The sequence below is a fragment of the Aegilops tauschii genome, chromosome 2, assembly GCF_002575655.3.
Source record: "Aegilops tauschii subsp. strangulata cultivar AL8/78 chromosome 2, Aet v6.0, whole genome shotgun sequence".
Taxonomy (NCBI): Eukaryota; Viridiplantae; Streptophyta; class Magnoliopsida; order Poales; family Poaceae; genus Aegilops; species Aegilops tauschii.
Genome location: NC_053036.3, coordinates 434,206,612 through 434,220,766, shown reverse-complemented (window position 1 = coordinate 434,220,766; position 14,155 = coordinate 434,206,612). Strand labels below are relative to the sequence as shown.

The 14,155-nt window shown below is 45.5% G+C and overlaps 2 protein-coding genes across 3 annotated transcripts; both read right to left on the bottom strand.

Annotated features, from left to right (window-relative positions):
• Positions 1-3,745: 3,745 nt before the first annotated feature.
• LOC120961993 (uncharacterized) lies at positions 3,746-7,216 on the bottom strand. 2 transcript variants are annotated; one of them, XM_040399319.3, is made up of 5 exons: positions 6,829-7,216; positions 6,431-6,528; positions 5,628-5,933; positions 4,234-4,297; positions 3,746-4,151 (listed from the first exon to the last, which is right to left on the bottom strand). In XM_040399319.3, exons 1-5 carry the CDS (start codon positions 7,116-7,118, stop codon positions 4,070-4,072), a joined length of 840 nt encoding a protein of 279 aa, XP_040255253.1. In that variant the 5' UTR covers positions 7,119-7,216; the 3' UTR covers positions 3,746-4,069. The 2 variants fall into 2 exon arrangements, with proteins under 2 accessions (XP_040255253.1, XP_040255254.1); XM_040399320.3 differs by having other exon boundaries at positions 3,746-4,148; positions 6,829-7,215.
• Positions 7,217-7,804: 588 nt separating this feature from the next.
• On the bottom strand, positions 7,805-13,757 carry LOC109741098 (SWI/SNF complex subunit SWI3A homolog). Its single transcript, XM_040399318.3, has 7 exons — positions 13,499-13,757; positions 12,866-13,392; positions 10,651-11,139; positions 10,393-10,556; positions 10,265-10,317; positions 8,723-8,877; positions 7,805-8,427 (listed from the first exon to the last, which is right to left on the bottom strand). Exons 1-7 carry the CDS (start codon positions 13,578-13,580, stop codon positions 8,227-8,229), a joined length of 1,671 nt encoding a protein of 556 aa, XP_040255252.1. The 5' UTR covers positions 13,581-13,757; the 3' UTR covers positions 7,805-8,226.
• Between the last annotated feature and the right edge of the window lie 398 nt (positions 13,758-14,155).

The window sequence follows — 14,155 nt, the reverse complement described above, 5'->3', positions numbered from 1 at the left end:
TCGATGGAATGACTGGACGAACAAGTCGCAAAATGCGCCTGCCCCCGTTAGGCGCACCTGTCGATCCAAATGAAAAACGAGCCCGGTCGAATGGACGGACGATCGAAATGGATTAAAAACGTACAAAATCACCGTGCCGGAGTTACCCTTAGAGCTGCTAAACTGGTTCTTAGGGGAGGGGCACCCTAACCACGAAACTAACAATGATAAGAAACAGAGATCGTCCAAGAAAAATGATGAGAAGAGACCAAAGAAAAGGTCCTGCTCCCATCCAAAGAAAAAGAAATAGAGATCGTCCAAGTTGCATGTCAGGCCAAAGCAGACTGCGGGCGGGTACAGAGCACTACCAACCAACCAAAAGAGGTAATAGCACTGCAGGTCCCTGAACTTGTCATGGAGGTGATGGTTTGGTCCTCAAACTTGAAAAAGCAGATTATTTGGTCCTTGAACTTGTCATGGAGGTGCAAGTTTGGTCCTGGGCGAATCACAGCTCGCCAAGTGGAGCCAGCTGGGCTGGGCTGGTCAGCGCCACACATTTTGCAATTCCCACCCTGCCTTAAGCCCTAATCAACCTGCACTACACCTCGCGTCAGTGATCCATGCATGCTTGGTGACCAGCCGAGTTTCTTTTCTTCGGATTAGCGAAAAGGTTCGCCCAGCCAAAGAAGCAGCCAAGGTAATTAGAGAGATGACATATGCCGACGAATGCAACGATGAAAGAACTTATGAGTTGATTCATTGAGGAAGAACCAAATTAAGGACGGCCAGGTGGCGATGACGCTGATAGTTATGCATGTGCATAACTTTCTAATTTTTGTAGCATTTTCGGATCATGCCCTGTGCTGATAATTATGCATGTGCCTAAACTGGTTAATTATTTAGCACATTGTAAGCAAAGTAAAGCAAACTTTGTAGTTTTTCCAAGCACCTACACTGTATGTAATTTTTTTTCTTTTACTGAAAAGGGGATGGCCCCGGCTGATAATGCACACAAGCATTTTATTAAACTTAGTAACCGAGTACCAGCCATTTTATCGCATGATGCACTGTACGCACTCTTGTATGGCAGGGTTGTGGGAAAATGTTAATGCACGGCTATGAAAACCCGCTTTCTCAGATACTAAATTAACCATTATTCATTTTTATTCTTGACCTTGCCAGTCCCCGGGAATAAAAAGAACTAGACGGGTTGTTAAAATAGTAATGTGTATGTGACTTCCTAGAAAAAAGGAATGTGCCTTTTTGTGAACACACGTACGTGTGAAGAAAAAAATGCACAAATAATTTCTGACATCGTTGCTATTTTTTGTCCTGGATTCTTTAGTTTGACGTATTGTTCTTAACTTTCCAACTTAGGAATACCATGCCTGTCACAAAAGCATACGCCTCATCTAGGATTGATTCTCATCCATTCGTCCTTAGACAATTGAAATAGGTTTTTGGTTGACTTTACACATTTATGTAAGCTCTATTTAGAACACAAAATGAAACGGTTGGAAATAAATAAGGAGACCACATGCTCTCCTCTGTTTGCGTTGTCCATGTCTTCTACGACATTGTTCCAACAAGGTGATATTAGTAGAGAATAAATGAATCAAGCTCTTAAGACTCTCTCGAGTGCCTCTAGATCTTTGAAGAGTTAGCTCTTGATTTAACAACACTGTTCTAGGACATTTCTTGCGCACGCTTGTCCAGAATAATAATGACTACGGTTTTGTTATTGGGCTCCTGACCGCCGTGCTGTTATTGGATTACATTCATATTATTGGGCTCAGATAAAAAAACATTATAGTCCCGTGACTAAATAGTCCCACCTCGAGTTCTCATATCGAATCTAAACAATTTATATACGTTCAAAAGTTGCTTGAATATCAACTAGGAGACTCAGGAGTCAACAAACAGAGATTAGAATGGATCTCTAAAGGATACTGGAAGGAATTCCGCTGGTTTCAACAGGAGGTAGCACTGCAGGTCGGGCTTAATGCAGGGGGGAATTGCAAAATGTGCGGCGCTGACCCAGCCCAGCTGGCTCCACTTGGCGAGCTGTGATTCGCCCAGGACCAAACTTGCACCTCCATGACAAGTTCAAGGACCAAAAAATTCGCTTTTTCAAGTTTGAGGACCAAATCATCACCTCGGACCTGCAGTGTTATTACCTCCAACCAAAAAATGAAACAAGGGAGAGACCAGACCACCCCCGTACCATGGTGTTTCCATTGATCAGTCCACCCGTGGTCCCCGTGCCAACGTCCAGACACAGGCCCTGCCTCCCAGCTCTTGCGTGACCAGATCCTCGCGGATGGACGGAGACAAAGCAAATAGTACTCCGTGAATTTTATTTTACTGTAGTTCTCAATGTTGCCAGCCCCATGAATTTTTTTCTTTTTGTGAATGCAGGTTATTTTCAAAATCTCTACAGAATCCTGGTGTGTTTCTTTGAACCGCTGCAGCCATGGAAACAACACATTCTAAAAATTGTCAGTCAAAAATTGAAAAAAAAAAGAAGTCCGGAAATAACTGGGCATGTGCTTTGTGTAACCCCAGGTGTTACTTGTTCCGTGCACGTGGTGGCCAACTGCTCGCGTTCGCCCTCAAAGCGCTCGCCATTTTTGGTCGCGCGTCGCCCTGCCCGGGGATCCGCATCCGCTGGGTTGATGACTGCCACGGCGGGGCCCATCCGTAGGGAAGGGCGCGCGGGGGGTACCACGAGCTCGCGAAGGGCACGTGCCGCACCGGAACCGTCTCTCGCTTTACCCTGCAAGGTCAGAGTCATAATCTGCCTGCCTTCTTGTTCTTGGGGTGGAAATGGGATAGACTAGCCAGCCAGCAGTGATTCCCTGGGGAGGATATGCAAGTTTGTATTGTGCATATATTATTTCGATTTCCTTGTTTCTAAACCTACTACATATTTTTCTTTTTGAGGGGAAATAAACCCACCACATCATATTTTGAAACGAGCATTTGTACTACAGGGACGTCCCCACCGTCTGCAGCGTCTCGGTGACTCGGTCGACGGATCGTACAGGAGCTTCCTGGTCTCCACGGAGGACCGGACCGCGGAGCAGCTCGTCAACGCGGTCGCCCGGCACCAAGCGAGGCGTGGACGACGCTAAAAGCATGCCCCTGCTCCGCGGTCCCGCAAAACAAAACAAAAAGCATGCCCCTGCTCTTCTTCTGGGGTTGACTCGCGTCATCCTTTGTCGCAGGCGCATCGGGGCTGTCACGTGCTCGCTTCGCCATGCCATGCATCTAGTCTACGGATGTCATTCCGCTCTCTTACCTCGGCGACGGTGCCAGCGATTCCCCCATGGAGGCTATGAAGGAGAGCTCATGATTTATTGCCTGGCTTTGGACTGACGGTAGAGTTAAACTGCACGGGCGTGGCCAGTCGAACCAGGACAATTGCCTTCTGTAGTGCCGGAAACCTGTGGCAGTGATTCACATTACGATCCTTCAATGTTTTCATTTCTTTTTCTCTCAAGAGGTGTTTTTTTCAAAAAAAATCACACTACGTGGGTAAATTGCCCAACACCGCCGCAATTGGTGCTAGGATCGCTCTACGCATGGATATCACTGTTCAGTACGACTGATGAAAGGCTGCTCAGTTATTATTTTACTATTTTGTTAACAGACCAGTGTATCTAATTCAACATAGTGTCGGAGCTAAAAACATAAGTACTCCCTCCCTCCGTAAAGAAATATAAGAATTAGATACAGGGAGTATGCCTCAAATTCAAATCAAAACTAAAACAAAATACACAGTTCCCTCCCACGTCAAACTTATATGATATGGATAGTCACAAAGTGTAGGCGACGAGGTATAACTATCACTGTTCATTACCACTAACGAAAGGCTGCTCAGTTGGCACACATCATGTTGCAACAAGCAGCGGTGTGACAGCACTGAGAAAAACTAAGGAAACACAAGTTAACTAATACAAAATCGGCCATTGATTAGCCAACCCAAAGCCTCCACGGGGAGAACAAAGAAAGTGAAGTTTGCGGCTCCAAATGAAGCAAGGTGAAACAAGTTCATGCATAGCTAACAGAATAAATCAGAAATAATCGTCTACTCGTCCTTTCGGGGCTTTTTCTTCCTTGTAGCGAAACTACTTGGTCCAACAGCTTCCACTGACAATCGCTTTGTCCTGCTACAAGAGGAAAGGAAATATTATACCTAAGTGTGTGTGTGACATCAAGCATTATTCGATTAGAAAAACTGTTCTAGAATACCTTGAAGCCAGTTCCTCCGACACTTCATCATCCTTGTCAGCCATTTCATCGTCGTCCTCGTCATCTATCAATTATTTTTCCAAATCAGACAAAGAACATTCCATAATGGAAATTTTTTGTATGCGACAACTTTAAATTTAATTAATAAAGAAGTGCAGTACGAAATTCTCCTGCTGTTTTTAGCATAAAAAAATTGGTTACCCAGCAGCAGCAAGATAATCACTTCTGCTGTATATCACAAAATAAAAAATTTAACATGGCTGAAGAAAAAAGCTCAATGATCACAAAATTCAGAAGCAAGGAAATTGACACAAAATGGTATTGCACATATCACAATCTAAGTATGTAAACCACAAGATTTTGCACACATAACTTAAATTGCTTGTTTATACAATGTAAAAACAAAGGAGCTTGGCAGAGGATGAGGATCATCTGATGATAAGTTCCCAAAAGAAGGGGACAAAAATATTCAGTCAAAAGTAAAACTTCGGCGAATATAACATCTGATGGCAATATTTTTAGCTTCTTGTGGAGATGTATATTTAACAAAAACATAAGGTTGCAAAAGCTGCCGTTAAGAAGTTTATTAGACAAGAAAAATAACTGAAAAAAACATAACTATCAACTTATAGGAATGCAAATCAACTGAAGACATCCCACTCAATAGGTAATTCACTATGTGCACATTGCCCTTGTATTAGCGGTAAATCAAGATTCACATCCCACCCAATTTGCATCCCTACACATAGGCTGGTTCTTGCCTGCACTTAAACACTACTACCTCTGTTCCAAAATATTTGAAGTTCTAGGTTTGTCTCAAGTCAAACTTCTTTAGGTTTGACTTAAGTCTATAAACAAATGTAGCAACATCTACACACCAAATTAGTTTCATTAGATTCATCATCAAGCATATTTTCATACTATATATATTTGATGTCGTGGATATTAGTTTTTTTTATATAAATGTGGTCAAACTTCAGGAAGTTTGACTTAGGACAAACCTAGAACTTCAAATATTTTGGAACGTTCAACATGCTAGCAGACATCCTGTCCAAATTGGCTACAGAACTACAAAATGGACCAAATTATGTTTCTCGAATATTGTCTGCAAAATAAGTTACTAGAGATTCATCACCTAAAGAGAAGATCTAAGAGCAACAGTTGGAACCGAATATTATATGATGTGATAAAGCAAAAAACATCTACCAAATATGTTCTAAATTATACTCCCTCCGTTCGGAAATACTCATCGAAGAGATGGATGTATCTAGACGTATTTTAGTTCTAGATACATCGATTTCTCCGACAAGTATTTCCGAACAGAGGGAGTAGAAATGAACGTTTGAGCTTTGCTTAATAAAGCAGTTACACATGATAAAAAGAATGACACTTACCGGATGCACCTTCATCCTCTGCTATATCATCCTTCCCCGGAGAGGACTCCCATCGGTCTTTCCCGTCATCATCATCCCAACGACTTCCAACAGGAGGCACCCAAAATTCCGAATCATCTGAATCATCAATTTCTGGTTCAGGTTCTCGTGGCAAAGAAGGGTTGGCAACAGCAGCTTTCTTCTTCTCCTTCTTCTCCTTCTTCTTGTCCTTCTTCTTGGTAGACTTGGATTTCTTTGCGACTTCATTTGACTGTTCACCTTCTACTTTGCCTGTCTCACCTGATGCCATCTTTTCCTCTAGCTTTTCTGTCAAAATAGGGATAGGCATGTTAGATGTACGAGCAACCAAACTTGCCAGTCCAATGGCTTAAAAGTAGTGTTGTATGGGAGATGAGAATTCCACCAAAATGTACTCGAAGAGATGTACATGACCAGATATATTCCCAACTATTTCCAGAGCAGTGAGAAGACAAATGAAACAAAGCGCTTATTGCAATTCCAAAGCAAGTTGCATAACATAATTCTACCCAAATAACCATCTACTATCATCCATAGAAAACGAGCTAGCATTTCATAACAATTACTTTTGATGATAACCAAAATGATGCACATGGGTGTACAAGAATGCACCATGAGAAGCAGACAGATACATGGAAACGGTAGTGGTAAATTTATAATGGTTCTTTAACCAGTAGAGGAATACATGAAAGACAGAATAGTACATTTTATTAGCAGTAACAGCATATGATGTTCCATTTGCCACACTTGGCACCACAGACAGTATTGCGCAAAACTCACTTTACCTAGTTTATTCAGGAACCTCTTCCCATTTACATGCTTCCAGATGTGCTCCTCCGACTTGTTTATGGTGTCCCCGGTAATGTTGCATATGAGCTTGGACCTGCAACACAATTACCAACTCAATTCGACATAGCCACATCATAAAAGACGACGGCTAAGGCGCAGCAGAATTACAAACACATTAATCATATGTTTGTTGGCACTTGTTTCGCTCACGATGTATGTACGTTGCATTTAGAACCCTAGAATCCCTTAAGGGCACTTAAGGGATAGCCGATCAAACAGCAGTGCGATCGAATGAGCAATCTACAATCCTAGACAAAACTATTGGGTACAAATGTACAGTCTACGTTGGACACGCCTGGAGCAGCAAAATACAGAGCAGAGGAGCAGTACGCACTTGTGCTCAGGGTGGGGCTTGAAGGCGTTGAGCGGCGGCTTCTTGTGCGCGACGCCGTGGTCGATGAGCGCGAGGCGGCAGGCGCGGGACCGCGCGTAGGCGTCCTTCTCCCGCTCCGGCAGCTCGTGCCCCGTCTCCGCGCACCGCCACCGCCCGCCGCCGGCGTCCTCCCAGGTCGGCTGGCCCAGCAGGAAGCTGCCCTCCTTCTCCCCGCCGCCCTCGACGGAGCCCTGGGGGCTCGACGCCCCCGAGTCGGACGCTGCGGCGGCGGCCTTGCCTTTTTTCGCCATTAGGTCGTTGGCGAGTCGCGAGCCTGGAGGCCGTAGAGAAGAGGGGGGCGGAGAGGAGAGGTGGTCCGCGAACCCAGGGTTTTGCCTCCGCTTTGGGGGCTTTGGTGAAGTTTTCCCCTTGCTTCCCTATGATGAAACAGGAAGAATTGTTGCCAAAAAAATGCTGCATTTTGGCACGGCATTATCCATGTCGGCCACCCCCCATATTTGAAATTTTGATTCTCGAATTTCATTTTTAATTTTCACACTGCTTACGATTCCAAGCTCAGTTTAGAATTTTCGAGAAGCTAGACTTTTCTAATCCCTCTAATGAGGTTTGTAGGGTCAACGCAGGTTTTTAGGTCTTCAATTTGGGAAACAAAACATATGTTATATACCATTAAAAACTTGTAGTAGTTTTGACGGCATATAACACATATTTCGTTAGTTAAATTGAGAACACACCCCATAAACCCGACCAGAGGGCCTAAGAAAATGCCTTCTCTAGTTTAGCATGCGCGAGGCTAGGGATAAGAGCTACCTTGCCTCGGTTAAACTCGGTTCAAGTAGCCATCTGTTTGGTTTGGCTTCCAAGCAAGTCTGGGGCTGAAATCGCTGCCTCAGTCCTCCATCCAACTTTCAATCAAACATCTCCCAGGAAAAAGTTCACATAAACCTCAAAAAAAAGGAAAAAGTTCACATGGCCATTTCTTCCAGCAACATCCATGGTATTCTCACGGTATGTACTCTAAGCTCACACTGGAAAGTTATACAGCGACTATTTGTTCAACCAAACAGTACAGCGGGGCCGACAATACGGACACCCCGAACCGACCAAACATCTGTGCATCCGGAAAAAATGAAGTTACAGCAGACTATCAGCAACCCTTGCTATCTAACCCTAGCTGGATGTTGGTACAACAGAGCTGCTGCTGTGTGCAATTGCACACCATGGTACAGGGGGCTGAGGGGCGGCCCCAAGCACAACATATCTAGATGAATTAGCACCTTTACAGATGCGCCCGCCCTCCTGCGCGCACGCACAATGCTGCTTTACCTACAGGGACTACAGTCAGAGGGCGAGGCGGCGGATCAGAGGAGGAGGGATAATCGGCTCCAGTCAGCTTCTCTATGGAGTAGACCTGTCCAGGAACAGCCTTGTGAGCACTTCGTCCCTCTGAAGCGGTGCTCCAGTCTGAAATGCTCGCTCCAGGACCGTTTGCCATTCCTTCATCAGGGACTCCTTTATTTGTTGTATGGTGGTGTACTCCTGATCCATGATCAACTCTAGCTCCTCAAAGTGTTTGATCTTGTATTGGATCTTTCTTAGCTGCCAAACATAAGATAACAGCCGTCAGTGATTAAGAAACAACTTGGTCAGCATCAATGCTGTACTCCCTCTGTAAACAAATATAATATGCTTTAGACCACTAAAATAGTGATCTAAAATGTCTTACATTCGTTCCTCCGTTCCAAAATAGATGACTCAACTTTGTACTAACGTTAGTACAAAGTTGAGTCATCTATTTTGGAACGGAGGGAGTAGTACCTTTCAGCTAAACCTAGAAACCCAAAATACACTACATTTATGAAAATTTAAGCAGGGAAAGAGGAAGACAATTCACCTGAGTTTCAATTATGGACGCCATTAGAAGCTCCATCTCTCGCTCTTCCTGGTCCACGAGCATCTTCGCGCGGGCAGCAGCTACACCAACAGCTGTTCCAACAGCTGCCCTCACTTGATATGCGGTAGAAATAAAGTTTCTTTCCATTTTCTTATCTGGCATCAATGACAAAGCATTAGTTGAGGTGAGCAGAGCAGTCATGACACAAGTAGAGGCCAATAGGCTGGAAGCTCCATTCATTTATTTTATGGAATTATATCAGCTGGCAGATCCCAACCAGAATCTGAAGTTCACGAATCTGGCAAACTACTTGTGACGGGCAAGCATATAAACATTCTAATTCAGTGTGGTACTGGGGGTTGCATCAGTTAATACAGGTGGTTTGGGAGCATGCCAGGTGATGTAAAAAAGAGACCCTATTAAAGGCCTAATGAGACAGGTGGCATAACTAAATTCATAGCCCTGGCTCACCAATTTGATTCCGTGAAAAACAATCAAACAACAAATAACCCCAGATGGCATGTCACACAAGCACCATCCAGTAAGTGGAACTGTGAAAGCACCAAGCCCTCTGATAGTCGTCAACGCATGTGCATTCTGACATTTTGTGCTTAGATTTTGTCAATAACCAAAATTTAATCTCTACTACCTCATAAATTGGAGTTGGTGGTGGTGGTGGTGAGTTTACTAACCACTTCACCCCAATCTCCCTCATCTATCTAGAACCCACCAAACCCCTCTGGTTTGGAAGACTTCACTCCCACCCCATCTGAATCTCCCTCATCTATCTAGAACCCACCAAACCCCTCTGGTTTGGAAGAGTTCACTTCCCACCCCATCAGAATCTCCCTCATCCATCTAGAATCCACTAGACCCCTCCGATTTGGAAGAATTCACTCCCCACTCCACCCCAATTACATGCCTAGACACCCAGCTCAACCAAACCAGCAAGTGACCACCTCACTCATGTTTTGAATGGGAAACTATTTTACAAGTACACGTCGGTATGTTTTTTTTTACCGAACACAAACCAACCAGTCAATGCACCAATTATCATTTTTCCCTGATGTAGCTGCTCCCCAATATGCATCCTCCAGCCGATGGTCCCCCCCTCCCTCTAAATCTCCGTCGTCCTAACTTCCATGTTGCCAAATCTTGCCATGGATCCGCTAACCGGTGCTCCCATGGCCCTGCCGTTACACAAGTGCAGTCTAACCCGCTTTGCTTGAGTTCCTCTTCGCAGTATTCCAAGTGCATTGGTTGTCATATAATACTAATCCAATACAACTTCAATTACTTTTGTGGTTCCGTACCAATGCACGGGCATTATGCTAGTAAGCTTATAAAATTCAGGACATACATGCTGATTATAATACTACTGAACTTGTTAGGAGTGGTAAATCTAATCCTAAGATGCATCAGAAAAAAATTCTGATGACAACAACGTTTATCAACAGATAAAGAAATAACTCTCTATGATTAGTATCGAGGAATCAAATATATTTACAGTAGCTCAAAATGTGAGAAGAAAATTAGGCCTACCAGGAACAGTCTGTCCATGCATTTCTGCTTCCTTATTGCCAACATTGCAATCACTGTAAAAAAGACATCTTAAGATAAACAGATTGAACCAATACTAAAAAGAATAACAAGTTGCAGCACATGTTTACCTCTCTTGGACATGGTTAGAAGAGAATGATTTGACTTGGTATTCTTTCTCGCTGAGATGAAATGCCTTCTTTGCTTGGGGATTTTCATTACCCAATGCTTTAATTGATGCAGCTGCAGCTGCAGCCACAACATCTGGGCTCACCGCGGTAGTCAGCAGTGCTAACTGAGGTAGTATTAGCAAATATCAGTGATCTGCTAAAAATCTTTGTACATCCTTAACAAATTAGTTTCTTCATATGTTATGTTTTCTTTATTACCTGCTCCATTAATGAACTGGTGACATCTAATGAAGAACATAAACGCCGGCGCTTTGAAGGATGGTCTTCAACTAATTTATCAGCACCATCCTCCTCCCCATCAATCTGCATGCCATCAACCATATCGGCCGACTGACTTGATGCCTCCTTCACAATAAAGTGGTTCGTTTTGCCATCAGTAGTTTGGTTTGTATGGAACCTACTATCAGATTTACCATTATTTATGTTGCCCAGCATATGTTCACCAAAAGGCAACTGAATAAGCCTAGCAATACACTCTGTTTTATTCTTTGTGCGGACATGCTGGGTAATAAGATCCCAGTCATCTCCATGTTTTAGGACACCTTCTAAAAGGAGTAGCGTCTCTGCATCTGTCCATGCACTGGAAGCATGGTTGTCAGAGCTCTCCTTTTTAACAATAGAGCATTTATTTGCTTCCTCCTTTGCACTATTGGTTTTGCAACACGTTGAACATACTTTAAAACCATCCTGAAAAGAAAATGCATAAACATTAGACAGCACATAATTTCCTTCATTTTCGTCATACCTTGATGAGATCTGATCATCTCAATAATAAAGTACACAACTCAATCAAATTGTAGCCGACAGTTTAAGCACGACCCTCTGTAAACAGAAATAAATGCATACTTGGATAAATTTTATAAATAACATTTCGCAGCATGTTATCCAATTATAAAAATACTACTTTGCTGTGTTTGGTGTCTGGAAGAGCTGAAGTGAGCAGATTTTATATGAGGGGCACTGCTCGACAAAGTGTTGAATGGTGCAGTGATTGGCTGTAATGTGTTTGCGGGTGTGGGTGATTCGGCCCAGTGGTCCAGGTATCTTGGTGTATGTACAAGAAGCAGCTAGAAAATTCCCCCACGCAACCTTGCAATTTTCGTGGTATCAAATCTACCATCGTCCCCGAAACCCTAGGTGTTGCCGCCAGCAGTGGCCCTGAGCTCGGTGGCGATGTTGATCTTGACGAAGTAGATGGCGAGCTAAAGGTGAGTCTCGCTGTTGGTCAGTGACAGCAGCATGAGGTGAATGTGCGGAGGCTCAAGGATCAGAAGCCTTTGGTGGCAGATAACGGCAGTGTGCGTGCGATCAGGAGAACAGGGGCTCCTGCAGAAGGACAGGTATGCAGCTAGGAGGGAACGCAAACTCTGTGTGTGGAGGCACCAGTGTGCATTTGTCTTTAGGAAATGCAATTGTTCCTCGCGTTGAGCCAATTCCGAAGATAGGATTGATGCCAAATGACATCGATTTAAAGAGTGCCAGAAATTACTTAATTTGATCGAGGAAACCATTGTTGCTCTTGAATAGGAAGGGGGTAGAGGGCTTCATCGTGGGAGGGAGGGAAGGGAGGGGGGGGGGGGGGGGGGGAGCTGAACCGTCGCGCCTCATCTGTCCAGGTCAGCATATTTACCGGTTGTACTGGTAGCTCAGTGTCGGTTCAACTCATTATAGTTGCACCACTCTGCTCGCGGTATTAACATGCCCTCTAAAGTGGTCGAACCGGTATGCTATTGTTGGTTCCACCAGTTCGGTCTTCGACTGCTAGTTTTCTGCCCATCGGGCTCGAAGCAGGCCGTACTGGTGGTTCAGAGTCAGTTGAACCGGTCGGTCAGCATCTAAACCGATTCAGCCTTTCAACGGCTAGTTTGAGAGGGTGGAGTAGAAATACTATCCTTGGCTGGCTTTGGTAGGTTATTGGTGCCCTTGGAGTATTTATTGACCTTCCACGCATAATCCGGATACTGGATATCTGGAAGTGTCTCATCGAATACTGAGATATTTGGCGGGAAGTCACGGGGAGCACATGGTCCAATAGAAATGATTGTCTGTACGTCGATGTTATGTATGATGCTCATCAGGCTAATTGCCTTGATGATGTCCTTCTGGGAGGGAACTTTGTAGCCTTGGAGGAGCAAGAAGCAATCGACAGTGTCCCAATCTAGTGTTGAAGCAGAGTATGGAGATTAGAGAGCCATGTCAGTGTGTTTGAGATGTTGGATGAGAGTCCTTCTGTGGGAGCTGAGGCCACTAACAAAATGGCCGAACAATGTCAATGATCAATGTCGCGAACAATCCAGTTCGGCATGACCAAACTAAGCATGTGGAGATAGATCAGTAGATCACTTGGTCATCAAAGAATGGCTTGAGTATAGAACACAGTCTAGTGATACAAAATATGAAAATTTGGTAGTACCTTCAAGGTTTCCACCTTGCCGTCCTTGCACTCGTCGCCGCAGAAGCCACATATAGGCCCCTTCCCAGGCGTCCACTCCCCAAACACATCGGTGTACGATGTCAGCTGAGGCAAGCGGAGCGGGCCGTCCCCGGTCCCTCCTCCCAATCTCTCCTCCACGAAGTAGGACGCCGGCGGGCGTGGCGTCACCTGCAACCCCAGGGGCGCCTCTACGACGGCGCCCGGCCCAGGCTGCTGCGCCGCCGGGCGGGAGGAGGTGGCGGAGAAGTTGATGAGGCCGGAGGCGTCTAGGAAGCCAAAGAGCTTCCGGAGGAGCGTGGCGTCGCCGACGAGCGCCTTGCGGACCTCGGTGAAGGTGAGGCGGCGGGCGGGGTCCTCCCGGTACTTATTGATGATGTAGTCGCGGTACTCGCGGTAGATCCGGGGGTTCCGCGACGCCGTTCCGAAGCCGGTGCCGCCGGCGCCGCCGAAGAAATCCGGGAGCGCCTGGCGCTCCGTCTCGTGGATGTCGTCCCAGCGGAACCAACCTGCGGGGCGGAGGACGCGCAATTGGTGAGGCGGCCAAGCTTTCCGGGCCACGCGGCCCGGGCATATAACCCTAGTAGGAGCGCGAGTCGGGGAGGGAGCGCTTACCGGACGAGGCGGGGATGGTGTAGGGCTGACGCGACGGCGGCGCCTCGCCGGAGGAGGCGGCGCCGGCCGCCGCCGGCGACATGGGGAGAGGGCGGGAAGAAGGGGAGCAGGGGGGCTGGACGGGGCGATGCGGGTAGGAGAGATCTGGGCCGTCGGATCTGGAATTAAGGGGTGGATTTTTAAGCTAAGGTCTCGTGGTCTCGTTTTCGGGGGAGAGAGGGGGGGGAGGAAGGAGACGGTGTGCGGTGCTGTCCGAGACGAGAGTACGAGGGGTGCTTGGCGAGATTTGTTGGTGCGCGTGCGCGTGGGGCTGCCTGCCGCGTGGGGCTCGTGGTCGGGTCTCGTGATATGGGCCTTCGTTTTTACAGTTTTGGGCCGTCATGGTGCAGCGTCCGTATCCTTAGTTCCGTTACGCTTTGGCCCAGAAGAGACAATTTGTACATTTTTTAATTCGCGAACATATTTGCAAATTTGGAACATTTATAAAATCTATAATAAGCCTGTATTTTTTTCAAAAAAATAAATATCGCATCCTTCTCAAATATAAAATAAAATTTATCTATTTATTTAAAAATCCTGTGGTAGCCAGTTTTATGAAAAAAGACTGAGTAAAAAAATCAAAACAGGTGTCCGAGCGGGTTCTTTTTTTAAACTCGC